Raw genomic sequence first — 21,416 nt, 5'->3', positions numbered from 1 at the left:
TTAATTTAGTAGATTCAGTGATTATAACGGGAGTTTTTGCATAACTTGTGCTAGACTAGACTAATGTCATGGACCGACATGTTTGTGAAGCCAGAATGTGGCATGCCCAAAACACAGATATGAAACACAATCGTTTTCTATATCGATATCAATAATCATTATTATAATATAAAGAGCAATAATCTTCAATAGTGATCTTTGATCTAGTGATCATCTAGTGATCAACTCCAGCACACAAACATTGCCCCTTAATGGAAAAGTTAATAAAACTGACTAAAGTCCTGTGAATTGACCGAATAGAATTCAGTTCGATTGGTTTCCTGTTTGGCCTGTAGGTGCTGGTGGTGCGCTTTACATCCCTGTTCGATGTGAAGGAGCGCACGGTAACATTTCTGAGCGGCAGGAGGTACAGCGTGGAGGCGCTGCGCTCGATGGGTGCCGGAGATCTCCTCAACTCAATGTTTGACTTCACCGAGAAGCTGCAAGCGCTGAACCTCAGTGAGGAGGAGATGAGCCTCTTCACGGCCGTGGTGCTGGTGTCTGCAGGTATTAACTGCCATGCCATTATGGGATGTAGTTTTTATTTGACATATCTTGGCTGGGCGATTTTATTAAATTAATTTGAATGTAATGTTTTGCCACGATTTGAATTTAGAATAGAAATTTTACCAAATGTTAGAATTAGACACTTTAACTATGCCAATGATAAGAGTAAAGAGAAAAGAACGATCCAACCGCATGTCGGCTACTGTATGATATTTGATGTTTGCATCATGGTGACAGACTGAAACCTGCTGTTGTTTTTACAGAACATTTATAGTTAATAATAATCTACTGGTGTTATACCTTCAGTCGTTTTGAATTTGAATTACTTTGACTTTTTAAAGCATTTTCTTGGTGTTATTTCTGAACGTATATGTTCAAGACAAGTTTGCAGAAAAGATGCATGAACTACAACTACGTCTTGTACGAAGATATTTAAGAATCAGAATCAGAAAGAGCTTTATTGCCAAGTATGCTTGTGCATGCAAGGAATTTGTTTTAGTGACATAAGCTTCCAGTACATAGAGACAACAACACAGACAATAAAAACAAGATGAGAATAGAAAACACGTAAATATGAAGTGATTTGTTTAACATTTACATGTTGACAACTTCATGTATGCTGCACTTGGAATGTAATTTTATTTAACGAGGGTTAGTAAAGAAAAAGTTACTTGAATCATGTTGTAATTACATTTTCAATTTGACTAGTTAAAAATCATAAAAAATCACCATATCGGCCAAAATTGGCCATATCGCCCAGCCCTAATCTGAGGCGATGCCTTGACTTACTGTGTTAAATGAATTGTGTTTCCCGTAGATCGCTCCGGTCTCGAGAACGTTAACTCTGTGGAGGCCCTTCAGGAAACTCTGATTCGAGCTCTGCGCAGCTTGATCACCAAGAACCACCCCAACGAGATCGCCATCTTCACTAAACTGCTCCTCAAACTGCCAGACCTGCGCTCGCTCAACAACATGCACTCTGAGCAGCTCTTGGCCTTCAAGGTCCACCCCTGACCACCCACCAACCCCCATAACTGTGGACCACACCCCCCATCCATCTCCAGAGCCTCCTTCCTGCGGCCCGTTTAGCCAGCGGGGAACTGTTGTTACTCGGTGCCCCTTCTCTGACTCTTCTCCCCATAACTATCAAAGCAGTGCTGGTTAAATATGGAGGTGGGAGGGGGGCAGATACTTAAGAAGTCATTGTACTGTAAAACGCCTCTGCTCGTGCTAACGCACACGACTCGCTGACTCAAACTGGAGGGGTTTCGTTGTAGATGCTTACGAGAGTTTGTACGATTACGTGGTTTGTGTGTGCGCAGAGGCACCTTGAATTAGTTTTTAGATTTATAAATCTGCCTGTGCAATAAGTGACGCGTTCACTGGTTTTGTGATTGTTCCTTGTTGGTCTTTTAATACTTTCAGAGAAGAGAAAGTAAGGTATCTTGTGGCCCGTATGAATGCTGTTGCTAAGGGGAGATTATGAAGGGGTGTTCCCTCAAACAAACTAGAAAATAAGTACACAGAGCACAGTTTGGCATCCTTTCTAATTCAAAGAGAAGAAAAAGCTAAGAAATGGAAGAATGTGGAACGAGCTGCTAATCTGAGCTTTTTTGGTAGAAAGACACAGGAATGTTTAATGGATAGATCTATTTTTATAGTTTGTTTTCTGTCTTAAAATCTGTAGTTAAATGCAGAGGAAGCCACTCTTAGGCCTGAAACATTATGCAAGTATGTGAACGCAAATGTTTCTGGATGGCTGCGTTCCAACAAGCGTTAAACCGCACATTCAGATGCAGCGCGTGGCACGCGGATGCTGTATGCAGTGGACATTGACAAACTGTCTTTTTACAGTCAGGTTTCTCTTCCAGGGCAACTACTGCAATGATGGAGCAACAGCTTGAAGAGAATCTAGCTGAGCAATTTGAAGTTAGTTCAGCTGTTGACACATTTATAGCTAGCTACCTGACTAGTGATGCATTTGGTTTATTAGCACAGACATTTGAAGTTGACTGTTGCTCGCTTGAGTGTGTGTTATTGCCAAGATTCAATCTTGACCATGCATTTGCATTCTTGCATTAGAGTATGTTTCTGATTTTAGATCCGTGTAGTGGTGCATCTGTGTATATGTCCTGATTTGTAGGGCTTTAGTAATGATAGTGTTTGATGATGCTAAATGACAAAAGAGGAGTAGAACATATGTGTTTTATCACTATAAGAATTGTGCATGCTTCTCCCCGGTACTGATGGGACTCAAAGCCATCCACAGTGATGCCATAATGTCTGCATATAAAGCTGAGGCCACATCCTAACTGACACCTGCCCATTTCATGCATCTGTATGGGTGATCATTTCAGGCTGAATATGTATGATGTTCATTTCTCTCTTTTTTTCTGAGTCTGCATGGTGAAAGTTCTTGTAGAATTATTGTGTCTGTGGGATCAGCTGTAGTAAGCAAATAGTGTGCATACTCAAGCACCGCTGGACCAGACAGGAAGAGGAAACAGGAAGTGGCCCAAAACTCCACCAAGTAACACCGGCAATGCCTCTCATCACCCTGCCAGCTCCGGGCATCTGAACTCTTCTCGGGTCGGTTTTGATATCAAAGCTGCTGTAGATGTCATTGTTGTGTTGCCATAATCCAGTCTGTCAGTTTTCTTCTGTGAAAGCTTTGTAAGATAGCTAGATTTCTATATATAAATATATAATATAAATACATATAAGAAAATAAACAGATAAATGCTGAACTTATTGTTTCCATGTGTTTATTCATTTTTGCACCCGTTTGTCACAAGTACAAATGCACAGACACCATTGAAGTCAAAAGGACAGATCATCATTTTAAAGTTTGGAAACGTTAAGATGTTTAATGTTTTTGATGAAGTCTCTTATGCTCACCAGGGCTGCATTCATTAGACTGTAAAAACAGTAATATTGTGAAATATTACAGTTTAAAATAAGTGTTATTAATTTCACTTGTAGCGCCCCCTTTAGGTATGTTTTTTGGGGGGGACTTTTGACGTATTTTGAGATCTATGCATATCAAAGTTTCAGTAAGTTTGGATGTTACTGGAAGTCGTAAAAAATGAACAACACCAGAATGTTTAATTTACTAATAGCTTTGCAACTCTTTAACTTATCCAATTCTTTTGATAGCTTTTTGCCGGTACTGTCTTCGTACAAAATTTGAAGATTGGACCAAATGCCTGGGACAGAGGTTTCCAATCCTGCTCTTAGAAAACCACTTTCCTACAGAGTTCAGCTCCAGCACACATGCCTGGACGTTTCCAGTGATTCTGAAGACCTTGATTAGCTGCTTCAGGTGTGTTTAGAGCTAGACCTAAACTCTGCTGTGAGCGAAAATGCCTTGTTGATGTCAGAGGTCAGAGGAGAATGGGCAGACTGGTTAGAGATGATAGAAAGGCAACAGTAACTCAAATAACCACTCTTTTACAACCAAGGTATGCAGAATACCATCTCTGAACACACAACACGTCGAACCCTGAAGCAGATGGGCTACAGCAGCAGAAGACCACACCGGGTGCCGCTCCTGTCAGCTAAGAACAGGAAACGGAGGCTACAATTCTCACAGGCTCACCAAAATTGGACATTAGAAGATTGGAAAAACGTTGCCTGGTCTGATGAGTCTCGATTTCTGCTGCAACATTCAGATGGTAGGGTCAGAATTTGGCGTAAAGAACATGAAAGCATGGATCCATCCTGCCTTGTCTCAACGGTTCAGGCTGGTGGTGGTGGTGTAATGGTGTGGGGGATATTTTCTTGGCACACTTTGGACCCCTTAGTACCAATTGAGCATCGTTTAAACGCCACAGCCTACCTGAGTATTGTTGCTGAACATGTCCATCCCTTTATGACTACAGTGTACCCATCTTCTGATGGCTACTTCCAGCAGGATAATGCACCATGTCACAAAGCTCAAATCATCTCAGACTTGTTTCTTGAACATAATGAGTTCATGTTACTCAAATGGCCTCCACAGTCACCAGATCTCAATCCAATAGAGCAGCTTTGGGATGTGGTGGAACGGGAGATTCGCATCATGGATGTGCAGCCGACAAATCTGCAGCAACTGTGTGATGCTATCATGTCAATATGGACCAAAAGCTCTGAAGACTTTTTCCAACAGCTCGCTGAATCTATGGCACGAAGAATTAAGGCAGTTCTGAAGGCAAAAGGAGGTCCAACCTGGTACTAGCAAGGTGTTCCTAATTAAGTGGCCAGTGAGTGTACACACACACATTTGCAATCAAAATTATTCAACCCCCTTGAACGGAAAGACATTTTGCATTCTGTAAGTGTGTAGAAGCTTCACCTCTCTACTGCAATCTTGGATCATGGCCTGGTACTTCAAAGAATCCATGATATCCTTCATACAGTCAAGATTCCCACTTCCTGCACCACCAAAACACCCCTATAACAGGGCTGGTCCAACTCCATGTTTGTGGAGATGGTGTTCTTCTGCTTATAAGCGTTGCCTTTTAGTACCAGACATACTGCTGATCCATGGGTCCAAAATGTTTGGTCCCATCACTCATTAAAACATTCTTCAGGAACTCCACAGGTCTATCCAAATGAATTTTAGCATGTTTAAGTCAGCCTTTTATGTTCACAAATTGCTCGACTCTAAACTGCTTCAGAATGCCATTGCTTTTACAGCTTTCCTGTAGAAATCTGGCAAACACATCTCTCCTATTCCGAGGGCTCTCCATTGGCTGTCTGTCCCATTTTGAATTGATTTTAAAATGATCTTATTTGTGTGCAAATCCCTTCATAACTCTAATGCTAAGAGTCTGTTAAGTCTAAGATTACAGTCCCTCACTCAGACTGAAACGTAGAGATATAGTTGGATATTTATTGTGGATTTCAATTCAGTTCTGTCTTTTAAATGTCCATAACTTAGATTTTTATTGTGGCCCTCCGTAACAGCACTTTGGTCAGTCTTGCGGCTGTTTTTAGAAAATCAGTACAAATATCAGGTTCCATCACCTTTTTCTCATTTTATTATTGGACACCAATAATAAAATGAGAAAACAAATGTACAGATTTGGTATTAACAGTTAATTTCATAAAAAAAAGAAAAAATTGGATTGTTTAATAATTGCTTTCTAGCCCTTACATCACAGTGATAATAGACCACAAGAGGCCAGGATTGAGCTGGTTATGTTCAGCAGTAAGCCACTATTGGTGGATTCTGTAGTTTTAAGTTCAGTGTATTATTTGGTAGGCTATATAGCAGTCCAAAGGCAGTGACATGCTATACGTTTTACCAGTGAGTACGAGTAAAGATGGCAGCATGCAGACTGTATACTGACCAGCTGTACCAGTGTACAAATGGAAAGCATAACTGAATATGCCTGTGCACTTTCACACAACCTAAATGGTATCGAACAAGAATTGATTCATTTACATTTAGCAAACTGTATAATTAGTGTTACATTCATTTACTGCCATTGGCACTTTAAGATTATTTTAATACGGCATTAAAATGGTGTGAAATTAATTTTGCAGAGAGAATAGTCTTTGATGTTTTCTTTTTCTTTGCAGATTGGCTGTTGAAAATTACAAATAATTCTAAGTAATTCAAATAACTAGAGTAGACAACAATAAGAAAAAGATCTGGAATTAAAGTCTTTGTAAAATTGAAATATTGTATGATGAAGTTGAATTTAAACGAAATATAACAAACATTTGAGCTAAATATTCTGTTAATAACACATGATCTATGAAAAGCTACATCACACAGCTGAGCATATAAATTCAAAAGAATCAGTGGACTGAAAGGAATAAAAATTAATTTCATTAATCTTGTGAAACAGGCTAATTAGATTTCTGATAGTACCAGCCTCTTTGAAATTGTAACTGGTAAACGATGCATATGTCAGATTGTGTTGCTGCATAAGTAGGGAAGTTTTCATATGATAATTTAACAAATTATTATTTTCACAAACTTTAGCTTTTTCCCTCTATGTCTTTGTGATACATCATGTACACTAAAATCAGTGGATTTGAAGTGTAAACTTGAGGGTGTAGGTGCCCATACAGCATTTCCAAATACTGCCGCTGCCTCATATCTAAAATCATCTCCATCAACAACAAATTAACTCCTGTAAATGACTAGAGCAGGTGAGAGCCTGAGGGTCTGTTCACACTAACACACTCTTACACACGCCGCTCATCAGCCGAACTGCTCTGATAAAGATCCAGGCCAGGAGCGACTCTCAGACTCACAGGAAAGTGTTTTTTCCATTTCTTTTTTATTTTGTGCACTGAACAGGCAGATATTTACAGATATGTATTTGGCAGGTACATTTATCCTAAGTGACTTACACTGACATTCAAGGTATACATTTTCTAAATGCATGCATTGCCTGAGAACTGAACACATGACCCTAGTGTTGGACTTGGCTACACCATCATGTGTTTGTAGCTGCTGTATTTAAGCTATAGAAACATTATACTTTAAATGGGATTTGAAAGCAAATTTGGAAGCAAATCTGCTCTGTAGCAATTAAAAAACTGTATTAATAAAGCTGTGAAATCAACTTCAAGTTATACATACATATGCATACTGTATACATATACTGTACACATACATATACATATATTATTTTAAGTACCAAGATTTTCTGAGATTTAGGTATATTTACACAGATTGTTTATTGAAGCTTGGACGTGGCATGAATGCATTTACCCTGCAATTACAATTGCATAAATAATGCTATGTAATTAATGTTTTTTAATCAGGATAAGAAATGTGTCTGTTTTCTTAATGAAATTAATACAAATAAAGCCAGTAGGTTGTGGTAAGAGTGAGGCACTGATGCTGAATTCGAAATGGCATACTACTTTTACTATTTTTCTGTCATGTCTTTAAATGGCAGAAATAACAAGAGTAGTGTTGTAGTATGCTATTTTGAATTTAGCCTGAGTCATTCCTTCAAATGATTCATTCAAACAGCTGATTCATTCAGGAACAAATCAAGTGACCGTCTTTAATAACTCACTGAATTATTGACTCACCTGTTTCATTCCATCATGTGTTGTTCGGAGAGGCACTATCAAAAAAAAAAAAAAATTGACAAACTGTAACTCACAATATTAACGTCTTATTTATGAAACTGCTCTAACCTGTGCTGGAAAGATGAACGAGTCTGAAATACAGATGGTCAATAGAGTTCATTGTCATTAGGATATGTCGCCAAAACCTTCAAATTGGCTGTTATTAAGCCTCTCATTAAAAAAAACACAACTTGACCCCAAAGATCTAGTTAATTACAGGCCGATCTCAAATCTCCCTTTTTTGTCAAAGATACTAGAAAAGGTAGTATCCTCACAATTATATTCCTTCTTAGAGAAAAATGGCATCTGTGAGGAATTCCAGTCAGAATTTAGACCGTATCATAGTACTGAGTCTGCTCTCATTAGAGTTACAAATGACCTGCTTCTATCATCTGATCGTAGTTGTATCTCTCTATTAGTTCTACTGGATCTTAGCACTGCGTTCGACACTATCGACCACAACATTCTTTTAAATAGACTAGAACACTTTGTTGGCATTAGTGGAAATGCCTTAGCATGGTTCAAATCGTACTTATCTGACCGCCATCAATTCGTAGCAGTGAATGAAGAGGTATCATATCGATCAAAGTGCAGTATGGAGTACCTCAAGGCTAAGTACTAGGGCCGTTACTGTTCACGCTTTACATGTTACCCTTGGGAGATATTATCAGGAGACATGGTGTTAGCTTTCACTGTTATGCTGATGATACTCAGCTCTATATTTCTTCACGGCCCAGTGAAACACACCAAATTGAGAAACTAACGGAATGCATAGACGATATAAAAAAACTGGATGACGAGTAACTTCTTACTGCTACACTCTGAAAAAACAGAGGTGTTAATTATCAGACGTAAAACCCCACATGTAATAAACTAGAACACTATCTAACACTTGACGGCTGCTCTGTCAATTCTTCTTCTTCAGTTAGGAACCTAGGTGTGCTGTTTGATAGCAATCTTTCATTCGAAAGCCATGTTTCTAGCATCTGTAAAACTGCGTTTTTCCATCTCAAAAACAAATCTAAATTGCGACCTATGCTCTCAACGTCAAATGCAGAAATACTAATTCATGCGTTTATGACCTCAATGTTAGACTATTGTAATGCTTTATTGGGTGGTTGTTCTGCACGCTTGATCAACAAATTACAGTTGGTCCAAAATGCAGCTAGAGTTCTTACTAGAACCAGGAAGTACGACCATATTAGCCCGGTTCTGTCAACACTGCATTGGCTCCCTATCAAACATTGTATAGATTTTAAAATCTTGTTAATTACTTATAAAGCCCTGAATGGTTTAGCTCCTCAGTATTTGAGAGAGCTCTTATCACATTATAGTCCTCCACGTCTGCTGCGTTCTCAAAACTCTGGCCATATGATAATACCTAGAATATCAAAATCGACTGCAGGCGGCAGATCCTTTTCCTATTTAGCACCCAAACCCTGGAACAATCTACCTAATACTGTTCAGGAGGCAGACACACTCTGTCAGTTTAAATCTAGATTAAACACACATTTCTTTAACCTGTTCTGTGTTACACAAGTTTTGTTTATCATTAAAAATAACATAACATTTAAAAAAAATAATTTTTTTCACAATGAATTGTACTTGCATATTAAAAAGTAAGCTTAACTTTACAAATAGACAAATGAAATAACCTATCTCTTCATTTCATTAAAGTAACTTTGGGGCTAAAATTAACTAGTTTTTTTTTTTTTTTAATTTTTTACTTATTTATCATACTTGTCATAATATCCTTACTATCAAAGGCTCTGGGACACAAATGTTAATGTGAAATTCTGAGACCTGTTTCCTGAAATAAAGCAGCAGCTGATATTATAGTTGTTTTCCATTTAAATATATAATTATTTATAGAGTTTCATCTTTACCAATGTGTTGTTTTTATTAAAACACTTTGGTTGTTATCACAGACAGTGTTGTGGTCTGGTCATATGTCTTTTCACAGATAAGGACAAGGACAGATGTCCATAGCTGTGACCAATTACATTCTGCTGAAATTGTCATCATGAGTGCATTCACTGAAGGTCAAGTTAAAACATCTGAGAGTGCAAACCGATTGGCTTGTCATGCTAAATATTGTAATACGAATTACAATACATGCAAAACATTTATTCTATTCAATAAAGTCTGCTATATACAACCAATTCATTAAGGCCAAAAAAATGCATACAGAGTCTCAAAAAGCACAACAAATATTGCAGGGGTTTCTAAAAACCATCTTTATTCTCCTATTCACCTTAGGTACAAATATCATCACTGTCATCATCATCTTTTGCCAAATCCAGGATTATTTTCTAGTGCAATGTCTCTTCCAGGATATCCAAATCACATCATGATCCAAACTCAAATTCAAGTCTCCACTGTCACACAGCAGGCTTGTGCAATACGTTCGTTTTGGTAAAAAAAAAAAAAAAAAGACTGAAGAAAGAGGGAGAACGTAAAATACATTTTCTTGTCATGTCGGACAACTGATTCACATTCAAAATTCACTTATTCATGCCACCAGCATACTGTGGACTAATCAGGTAAATATTAACTAAGACACATAGAAACAGAATTGCATGTGCTGTAATAATTTCTGGAGATGCATTTCTATCAGTTCAGCTTGGTAAGATCTGGTCGGTTTCTTTGAATATGGGCTATAGGTTTTATTCCGACATCACTTTTTGTGATTGGTTGTGCTGGATTTCTTTGTCGTTGTTATGATTATTATTAGATAGCATATATTAGTTGTCATTACCATGGTTAAACAATGAATTTGGAATGATGAAACACACACTAAGGAGAGATCATTAAAGAGAGATTGTTCAAAAACAGGACTCTGGTTTCTGTTTGAGAATAGTGAGAGATTTTTGAGAAAAGACAGTCTTTTGTTTCTTGTTGTAAAACTGCTCAAAAATGTTCATATTGTGCATATAACATGTAAAAAATATCTGCAGTCTGAAAAAATACAGCCTCTTTCCTTTACACCATAAATATCTTTATTTTTGTAGTGAGTTTTTTTTTTTACCTGTGCACTCAGAGGAAATTGTATTGACTCCCAGCATGTCTGTGCATGCATGTGTTGATCTGTGGCCAGGGTCCAAAATTAGCATTTGCCAAGTGCTGACACCAAGAAAACAAAACTTGGCTTTATCAAGTGCATAAAACGATACACATAATGCATGATTTCAATGGAATTGTAAAAAACATATATTCTGAATCTCACGTGTGTGGGAAATTAAAATCAAATATATACAAACTACTAAAATCTACTGAAGAATAATCCGTCACAGATTGTGGCTTTCATGTATTTATTTATTTTATGCAATTCAATTAATTTGGGGAAAAGCTGTAAATGAAATTTTACACAAATTTAGCCTGTGCATGTTTGCATGGGACATTGTGTAAAGCTCGTCTGAGCAAGCAATCATAACCACGGTGTTGAGGAGCTTGGCGAAGATTAAACTGACAGGTATGGCAAAGCATTCATTTTGGACCCTGGCTTGTGGCCCTTACTTCCCTCTCTCCATAACACTCTCTGCGAACACATTGATTGTCTGTGCAATGACTTTGAGTCTGTTGAATATCTACGTTGGCGTGTACGTTTATATGTGTAATCCAAAACATGTCAAACCACTGGAGCAATTCTATTGCTTACAAAAGGCATCACTATAACAAAACACTGATTGAACATGCTCTGCGTTTAGAGGTGAGAATCTGAATTCATGTCCATCTTTAAACAGCAAAAGAAAAAAACAGTTCTGGCGGTTCCTGATAATCAGTAGAGGTATGTGAGATTCAAACTCTCTTGCAGCACACAAGGACGTCTCTAGAAAGATTAAAAACACTACAGTAAAAGAAGAAAACCAGGACAGAACGGCTGAAACGACAATCACAGACACATCTGAAAGCATCTCTGTTTGTCGCAGGGTTGACCACTGACCTCAGCGTTTTGTGTATTTGCGCTCGTCAATCGCCCAGACGATTCGGAGGTTAACTGACAGCACTCCCGGAGGTATACATCGGCAAACTCATAGCACCAACAAGTTCAAGCAGAAGCATTGCCTTGGTCTATCGTGTGACAGCTATAGAAGAGAAGAAGCGTTCAACTGAATAGAGTTCCATCCCTGCGGGTCAAAGGATCTAGCGATGGATGGGTAATCATGACCTCAAGTTCCTCCGAGCAGCTCGACAAGACCAAACAGAGTGAAACGGATTTTCAGGGAGGTTTTTGGCACCTTAATAGAGGCAAAATGAGCTAACGTTAGTGGCTGCTGGCTAGAGGCTCTCTTTTCTTTAAGGGCTAAAGTTGATAGAGATCAACATTTGAGATCATCAAAAAATAATTCTTATGAATGTCCTCATTACGTGAACTTTAACTGTGGTGTCATGAATGTCTGCCTGTCCTAAAGCTTTTAGGTGCACTAATAAAGAAACAGGATTTTACTCAAGGGCACAACCACCATCAAGACTAACATGCCACCTTGCCATTTAGAAATTTCAGGTTTTTTTCAGAAAACAGTTCTGATTCCAAAACCCAGCGAGCTGCTTTGGAAAAAAAGCATATGTAAGCAAAACAACACAGGACGCATCACAAAAGCAATACTGCCTTAGAATTTGTACCAAAAAACGGTATCTTATGTATAAGCTACACGATTTTAGGCCAACTCCAGGTTTTCTGGAGATCACTGACAAACCTCTGAAATGTGAGGCAAATCTGTTCTCGATCACATGAGCGATGATCGCATAGTGTGTGTTATCACAGCACAGGTGTATTGCCAATGCCCAAAAATGTTCAGCAGGCTAATTATCTGGACCTGGCTGTGACTCAGGCTGCGTTCCACTCCACTTTTAGATGCTCACTTGTGAACTTCCCCTCGGGGGAACCCTGCTGCCATCTTGAAGTGTGTTCCACTTCATGAAGAGGATGAGGGAAGTTTACATGGACAGACCCTCGACCCCTCGATTTTGACCGAGGGAGCAAGTCTGCTTCATATGCACACTTCAGGCCGCTCCATTGACCACAATGCAACATGATTATGACATCCTCGCAGATCACCTTTAATTTATCTTCACCCCAAACAACTCTATAATATAAAACCATTGTTTTTACATTTCTAACAGCCCATTCATACCTATATAGATACATATAGAATTCGGCACCAAACAAATAAGGAGACAAATGTAAACCATGATGCAACTCCATAGAGGATTCTGAGTGATCAAGGGCTCAGGATGCTCCAGTTCAGCCCATTCCGAGGGTTCAGCACTCATGCAATGTAATCAATGACGTACATACAAAAATGAATTGGAATGCAGCCTCAGAGTCTTGCAGCATGTTTTGACGGGAAATGACATCAGTGACGGCTTACAGCCAATGAGAGAGCAAGGGAAATTTCAAGTGATCATTCTCTGCATCACTTCTCATGCATGCATTTTGTAAATGATACACTTTGTTGGAGATTCCTCCTAATGAAATATTGTGCAATGTGTGAACCCAGCAAATTCAAAAAACAGTTGTGTAGTGTGAAATGAACAGAGATCTGACAACTTTGAAAATCCTGATATTAGAAGGCAGTATATATTTATGCCTACTGTTCACATGGCCATTTATTGCTCTGAGGTTGTTTTCTGGAATTCAAATGCATACAAATGCATAAGAGTACAGAGCGATAACATGAATGTGAAGAGCAGTGAGGCAGATGAGATGTAATATTACTGCGATTTCACTCTCGAGAGCAGCAGGAAAATTTCCCAGCAGGCACACAAGCTCACAAGGCGCTGATATTTGGTAAAAAATTTTGGTTGTGACGTCGGGTGAGCAAAGTTCAATGTCAATTCAGCGTCTAATGTTAATTTGATGTCCAATACCGACCACAGCTAATGTTGGTATTTGTTGTTTTTAGGTTGTGTAACTAAAATCCAACGTTAAGTCAACGTCAAATTGGCGTCAAATACTGAAGTCGACCCAATTTTAATTCTCAACCAAAATGCAACGACTGTCTTTGACGTCAACCTGATGCAATATTGATGCCTTGTGCCTTCTGGGTCAAGTCACAATTTGCTTTCCATGTAGTGATCTTGTCTAGAACACACAATTGCGATATTCAAGAGCCCTCGTTTGTGATTTTGCTTTATTACCGTGTCAAAGCAAGGATGCTCCTATTTTGTCTTGAAATGTTGTCTCGGCAGGCAGCTCACTGGGGTTTGTACCAGAACTATAAACAATCAATGGCTTAAGGCGAGCATGAAAAGACCTTTAGACTAACAGATAAGGGACGTGAAAGGAAACCAAATATTGCTGTCCTCCTTCGCAGTGTGGTGTTCTTTGTCTCCTGTCTTCTGAGGCCTGACGTGTGACACGAAACCCGAATGCATAGTTCATTCATCTCCGTTAAGCGGCATCAAAGACTATGATCAAAAATAAAACCATTTAACATTGGGGGAAAAAAACTAGAGTAACAGAAAGCTGATTTTTCTTTTTACAAAGAGTGAAAGAAAAAAACAACAACTGCTATTCACATGTACCCGCTTTGTAAAAGGAATGGTTCCATTCAAAATAGGCCAGAGAGCTACTCCTATGGAAAACTATGGAATGAAATGACGCTCAGTAGTGCTAGAACAGAGTCGTGTGACCAGGAACAGGGAGACGGAGTCTGAGGGAGGTCGGAACTGTGGAGGTCGTGTTGGTGGGAGCAGCTTGGCCTGACTGGTTGGCCGTCAGTCTTCGAACACTTCCAAGAAGAGGGGTGGAAAGAGCTCCGTGGGACACTCCACCTTCATGTGCAGGAAGCGGCTGGCATGGCAGGCACCAATCATGCGCAGGTCTGTCACCTTCATCAGCAGCTTGGGCCAGAAGTGAGCCACCTTGTGCTTGCGGTAATTGATGTAATGTTCGAAGGCCAAGAGGAACTCCTCCTGACAGCGCTCTATCCGTTCTACGCTCGTTAAACCTGGACGATCTGTCAGTGAAATAAAGGGGAAAAGATGACAGGTAAGTCTGATTTCAAAATGCATTCAAACCATTTAAAGGGATAGTTGACACAAAAATGCAAATTCTGTCATTAATTACCCACCCTCATGTCGTTCCAAACCCGTAAGACCTTCGTTCATCTTCAGGACACAAATTAAGATATTTTTGATGAAATCCGAGAACTCTCTGACGCTCTATAGACAGCAATGATCCTTACACGATCAAGGCTCAGAAAAGTAACAAGGATATTGTTAAAATAATCCACGTGAAACCAGTGGGTCAACTGTAATTTTTACGAAACTACAAGAATACTTTTTGTGCGCAAAGAAAACTAAAATAACGACTTTATTCAATAATTTGTCTCCTCCACGTCACCCTATAGCACCATTTTGGAAAGTATCACATATGTATCACATACATTTACGCTTTAATTTGAACGTAAACAATGTATCCGTGTACATACGTTGCATATGTTGTTTGCGTATATGATACTCTCCAAAATGGTGCAACAGGGTGACGTGTAAGAGACGAATTGTTGAATAAAGTCGTTATTTTTGTTTTCTTTGCGCACAAAAAGTATTCTCTTAGCTTCGTAAAATTACGGTTGAACCACTGATGTCTCATGGATTATTTTAACAATCTCCTTGCTATATTTCTGAGCCTTGATCGTGTAAGGATCATTGCTGTCTATGGAGCGTCAGAGAGCTCTCGGATTTCATCAAAAATATCTTAATTTCTATTCCAAAGATGAACAAAGGTCTTACAGGTTTGGAACGACGTGGGTGCGTAATTAATGACAGAATTTTCATTTTTGGGTGAACTATACCTTTAAATAAAGCAAGGGCTTGAAGGTGATGCCTTGTGAGTTTATCATTCTTTTTCCTGTTCTATTTTGAGTCATTCAACTTCCAGAAGAAAAGTATGTGTAAAGACCAGCCTGTTGACAGCGTTTATTTACATGTTGTTTTAAAGGGGTAGTTCACACACAAGTCAAAATTAACTTCCAATGTATGGACAAAACAAAACACTCAAAATATCTGTTTTTATTTATCCACAGAAGAAAGTCATACAACATGAGGGTGAGTAAATGATGAGGGTGAACTTACCCTTTAACACTCGCTTCATGTAAATATGCCCACACAATTCGTATTAATCACAATTTGCACTGAATGTGTCCTACTTAAACGCTGTGTTGGGGAGTAACTAGTTACATGTAACAGTGTTACGGGATTTGATTTCAAAATAAACGTAACTGTAGTCCGTTACGGTTACAGAGAAAAAAGTGTGTGATTAAATTGCAGTTACTTTTGAAAATGTTAACAATTACAAAAGGGGTTACATCTGAATATTTTCACACACACAGGTTGGGTTTCCATGTTTTATGGGCTCATTCCATAGGTGTAATGGTTTTTATACTGTAGAAAACTATTTTCTATCCTCTTACCCTAAACCTATGCCTCAGTGCATTTTTAGATTTTCACAACTTTTTGTATAATTTATAAATTTGTTTCCTCATGGGGCCCAAAAAATGTCTCTACAAAGACAAAGATTTTGGATATTGCCAACTTTGTGGGGACATTTTGTTGGTACGCCTGAACACACACACACACACACACACACACACACACACACACACACACACACACACACACACACACACACACACACACACACACACACACACCAAACCCACAGACAATTGATTTCTTTACCAAATTGCAGTGACTGCTCTAAAATATCAGTAACCAATGTTTCAGGAGTTTAAGACACAGAATATGCTTACTTGATAACGGTTTTATTTCCTATTTTTGTTTATGAATATGCTTTATTTGTAAAAAAAAATTCCATAGCATTTTTAGATGATTTTGTGGTGGCTGTGCTTTAAAATGAAATATATCTTAATTCAAGTGATGAAGGATTTTGAGAAGTCTGACAGTCATCAGTGTTGAATCCTACTGTAAGGTTAAAGCTGCCTGCTTTAAATGTTTCAAACATCCGTCAGAAATAAAAAAGTAATCAAAAAGTAATACGATTTTATCAGTTACATTACTTCAATAACACTATTGAAATAGTTACAGTAGTACTTATTACAATTTAAATATGGTAGCTTGTAAATTGTAACCTATTACATTTACAAAGTAAACTTCCCAACACTGCGTAAATGTGGCCAGAACTGGTGAAAGACAGCAAGAATTTAAAATTAGGCAACTCTAGATTTCGGTACACAAAATTTAAAAAGCCAGTCTAAAATGACTGCTTATCCCCCCTTTTGTAAAACCCAGTTGACTGCCAGCTTTCAGTGGCACTGAAATGAATGAATCCAGCACATTCTATAATGAGCCTCAATGGCATCGAAAAGAGGGAAGCTTGGCCAGTAAACAATGACATTTTAAATACTAAACACTATAGTGGAACAACTGTTGCCTTCGCCTGTGTGCTAGAAATTCACTTGAAATAATGCCTATAAAAAAGGTTTTTGCATGACCAATAACAGCTGATTTGTTACAATACTAGAAACATTCATGTGTTAATGCAAAAAAATACAGGACGCCAGTTAATTATCAAAAGAATTACACTATAGTCATTGATCAGGTTCGCCCAGCTGTAACACTGGACAATCTGTTTAGATGGCAGGAATCGATAACAGATCTGTACAGGACTGGACGTGGCCACTGAAGTCTTTACCTATTGATTGTGACATTGAAGTGTAATCCTGTTTTAATAGCATTATTAAGTGGTTTCCCCTCAGTGGCCTGTGTAATCCTGGGTAATCGCACTCAGGAACAGCCGCTGCAGCTGGCCTAATAGCTTTTAAACAGACTCCTGGTGGAAGTCACGGCTAGTATTGACTACTGGCATTAATCACTCATGAAGGAGAGCAAAGACTCCTCTTTATGAGGTTCACCAGATCTATTTTTTCATTTCTCAAAATGATCATTTTAGTTATAGTACATTCTTTTTTAAGACATGCATGTTTCTCTCTCTGACCGCATTTGCATGCATAAGGATATTCAGAAACACATATTCTGCATGATCATATTCTACATCCCTAATCCACCCAATATCTAAACATAACAACTACCTTACTAACTATTAATAAGCAGCAAATCAATAGGTTATGGAGGCAAACGATGTAGTTAATGGTTTGTTAATTGTGAGAATTGGACTTTAAAATAAAGTGTGACCAGATATTCTTATATTTATTGCAATTTGGTCATGTCAACCCAATTTACCATTATCCAATATTTTGTAAGTAGAAATCCACAGAAGACAACTATGAAAGCTGGTTTCTGCCACTGAATAAAAATAAAGGGCAATTGTAACTTTTTATCTCACAATTCAGACTTCCTTTTTTTCACAATTGCGAGTTTACATCTCGCAATTCTGAATTTGTTTCTCAGAACTGCAAGATATAAACTCATAATTGTGTGTTATAAAGTCAGAATTGCAAGGTATAACCTACCTCTTTTCTTTATAATACACAATTGCCTGTTTATATCGTACAATTCTGAGAAAAGAAGTCGGAATTGAAAGAAAAAAAGTCAGAATTGTGAGATCCTGTATAAACGCTCTATTGCAAGAAAAAAGTCAGAATTCTTCACAATTGCGAGTTTATATCACGCAATTCTGACTTTCTAAGCAGTATCTAGAAATTCTGTGTTTATATCCTGCAATTCTGACTGTATAATTCGCAACTGTGAATTTATAACTCAATTACAAGGTTATATCATGCTATTCTGAGAAAAAAATCAGAACTGTGAGATAAAAAGTTGCAACTCCCTTTTTTCTATTTTTTTTATTCATCGGTGGAAATAGAATTTCACGGACAACTGACATTTGGCTGCATCCATTGGAATTTTGGACCATATGACTGGAACAAGAAACTCATAAAGAAGAGCAGAGACATGGAGATTTTTGCAATTATATTTAAAAGGGCTGGTTATTGTGTGAACATACACTATATTGCCAAAAGTATTGGGACACCCCCTTCTAATGAACAGGTTTGATTACTTTAGTAATTTCTACTCATCACCAAACACTAATGACTTGTACATACACTATATGGACAAAAGTATTGGAACACCCCCCATTCTTTAGAACAGAAAAAGGCACTTCCAAAACTGTGGCAACACAGATGGAAACATAATTCATGTATTTATCTCTGTTGCATCAGTTTTGGAAGTGTCTAAAATACCCATATCTCATTATTTGGTGATGAGTTTTCGGCTGAAGGTCTGCATTTAAAGTCACACCAGATGTCTTCAGCTGAGTTCTGCAGTCAAGTTCTTCCACACTGACTCAATCAATCATTTCTTTTTGAACCTTGCGTTATATAGAGAGGCATTGTCCAAGGGTCCTGTCCAAACTGTTGCTTTAAAACTAGAAGCATACAACCCGAGAATATCATTATATGTTTAAACATTAAGATTTGTACTCTACTTAAGTAGTGAAACCTGTTCATTAGAAGGGGGTGCCAATACTTTTGGCAATATAGTGTATTTGACCATAATGTGATGGACAAGAAAAAGAATTAATGATTTGATTGAAAGTGAAGATGGCACTGACCGGAGGAAAGCAAAATCACGGCTTGTAGTAATGCCACCTCCGAATCATCCAGGTTGAAGGAGGACAGCGAGACGCCCAGATCAAAGATGGCGTCGGAGACCACGCCCAGACCCCCATTCTTGAGCTGGCCCCGCGTGACGGCCATCTCCCCGTTCAGCGTCAGAGTCTCACTCTCGGGATCGTATCGTACTGCCGCTCGCAGAGACATGATTTCCATGCAGCAGCCCTTCAGCAAAATGATCTGGTCCTCACAGGGCAGCTGAACAAGGACACAAATGACACATTAATCAGTCATCACATGTACTGTTGTGTATCCAAACATGTAATCTCTTCTTTAAATGATTTAATTTCCTAATTTTTATGCATTTTCTGCTTTGATAAATTTGTTCTACAGGACATCGATACAGTGGCCGAGAGAGTTCAATGCGCTGCGAATTCAGAAAGCACATGCAAATAGAATAAGCACCTGCAAATTAAGAAAAGATCTTCATCAGTTTGACAGCACATGTGCTGCAAATGCTCACAACACAAACAAATAAAGAAACACACTGCAAATACTTATATATACTTACTTAGAAAAATGTGCAAGTAGCACAGACCACCAACAAAACGAAAATTAACCACGTTTTTTGGCGTATTTGTTACCATTTGTATAGCCACAGTTGTAGAAATACCAAAAGTATGGTTAGTGTAGTAAATCCATGGTTAATTTGTGCATGGTTTAACTATAGTAACCATTTTTTGTTTTATATATTTTTTATAAATGAATTAGTGCTGTCAACCAATTAATCGCGATTAATCGCTTCCAAAATAAATGTTTTTGTTTACATAATATATGTGTGCGTACTGTGTATATTTATTATGTGTATATAAATACACACACATGCATGTATATATTTAAGAAAAATATTTGATGTTTATATATTAAATATATATTAATAGAAATATATACATGTAAATATTTTCAAAATATATGCTTTATGTGTGTGTATTTATATATTCCTAATAAATATACATAATACACACATATATTATGAAAACAAAAAGTTATTTTGGATGCGATTAATCGTTTGACAGCACTAATATTAATGTATTTATTAATTAAATCATTTTAATAGGCTATGGCTAATTTTTGTAAGGGAAGTTGTAAAAGTAAATTAGCCAGCTTAAGTTTCACATTTACAGTAATTGTGTATTTTGTCAGCTTATTTACGCTAATAATATCCAAAAAAGTTGTATGATCAGGATGTTAAAATAAACAATAATCTCACCTTTCAGAGCAAACATGGTAGCACTTTATTTTACAGTCCTGTTACTCATGTACATACTTACATTACCTAGTTAAAAACTAGGTACGAACCCTGAACCTACCCCTAAACCTAACCCTACTCCATGTAGTTACCTTATATTACCAGTACTTTCTTAGGTAGGTACTCTGTAAGTAAATGTAAGTTCACGTACTGTAAAATAAAGTGCAACCGCAAACATCGATAAACATGTCTCAGCCATGTTCGTCACTTTGCGGTTCCCTTAAAGATTTCCAAGGTAGTCTGTGCCTATTTGCAGTGTGTTTTTTTATTTGGTTGTGTTGTGAGCATTGCAGCGCGTGTGTTGTCAAATTGATGAAGATGTTTTCTTAATTTGCATGTGTTTTTTCATTTGCAGAGTGTTGAGCTCTCTTGGCCACCGTACATCGACCCACTTTGACCAACCACTTGGTTAGATGCAAGCTCAGTTTCATTCCCTGCGTTTGATGCATGGTACAGCGGCCTGAAGAAGCGGCGTTCTTACCTCACAGAACATGGGCAGCTTTTTGGCAAAATCCACAACACGAGTGATGGCGGGGGTGATAATTTTTGTAAACTGACTGAAGGCTTCTATGTCCACTTTGCTCCCCTCTGGTGCGTTGACGATGGGCGCAGAACCGATGTCCTCGGGCTGCAACGACAGGAAGGGGAGGGGCATGGAGCTCAGTAACACAGGCACTTACAGGAAGCGGACAATCATAGAGACGAAGGTGTGACACAGCAAATCCTCATTCCCCTCTAAAGCACGAAGAAGGCCAGAGATATAGCAAGACACGTCATCGAAACAAGAGTGGAGCCCAGTTATTAAGAGGGAAAAGAGGAAAGAGGAGAAACTTAAACTAGAAGAAGATCAGAGCAGAGAAGCGTCTTTGATATCTCCTTCTGTGGGGAGCTTATTGACTAGGGTTATCCACTGATATTTGAATGCTATTTTTATTTTCTTT

The 21,416-nt window shown here is 38.2% G+C and overlaps 2 protein-coding genes across 3 annotated transcripts in view; one reads left to right on the top strand and one right to left on the bottom strand.

Annotated features, from left to right (window-relative positions):
* LOC306847679 (nuclear receptor subfamily 1 group D member 2-like) overlaps positions 1–2,099 on the top strand; it is an 8,789-nt gene extending 6,690 nt beyond the window's left edge. Inside the window, exons 7-8 of the mRNA XM_079381777.1 lie at positions 336–546; positions 1,364–2,099. Of these exons, the coding sequence (XP_079237903.1) occupies positions 336–546; positions 1,364–1,560 (408 nt within the window). The 3' untranslated portion in view covers positions 1,561–2,099. The remainder of the gene's footprint in view (positions 1–335; positions 547–1,363) is intronic.
* Positions 2,100–9,841: 7,742 nt separating this feature from the next.
* Positions 9,842–21,416, bottom strand: part of LOC306847265 (thyroid hormone receptor beta) — a 187,605-nt gene continuing 176,030 nt past the window's right edge. The window contains exons 10-12 of one of the 2 annotated variants that reach the window (XM_079381112.1): positions 20,957–21,103; positions 19,166–19,424; positions 9,842–14,588 (exon numbers count right to left, since the gene is read on the bottom strand). In XM_079381112.1, the coding sequence (XP_079237238.1) occupies positions 14,347–14,588; positions 19,166–19,424; positions 20,957–21,103 (648 nt within the window). In that variant the 3' untranslated portion in view covers positions 9,842–14,346. The remainder of the gene's footprint in view (positions 14,589–19,165; positions 19,425–20,956; positions 21,104–21,416) is intronic. The other variant, XM_079381113.1, reaches the window with a different exon arrangement.

Source organism: Barbus barbus, assembly GCF_936440315.1.
Source record: "Barbus barbus genome assembly, chromosome: 27".
NCBI classification, from domain to species: domain Eukaryota; kingdom Metazoa; phylum Chordata; class Actinopteri; order Cypriniformes; family Cyprinidae; genus Barbus; species Barbus barbus.
Note: the sequence above shows the minus strand (reverse complement) of the source record. Positions and strands in the feature narration are given on the sequence as shown.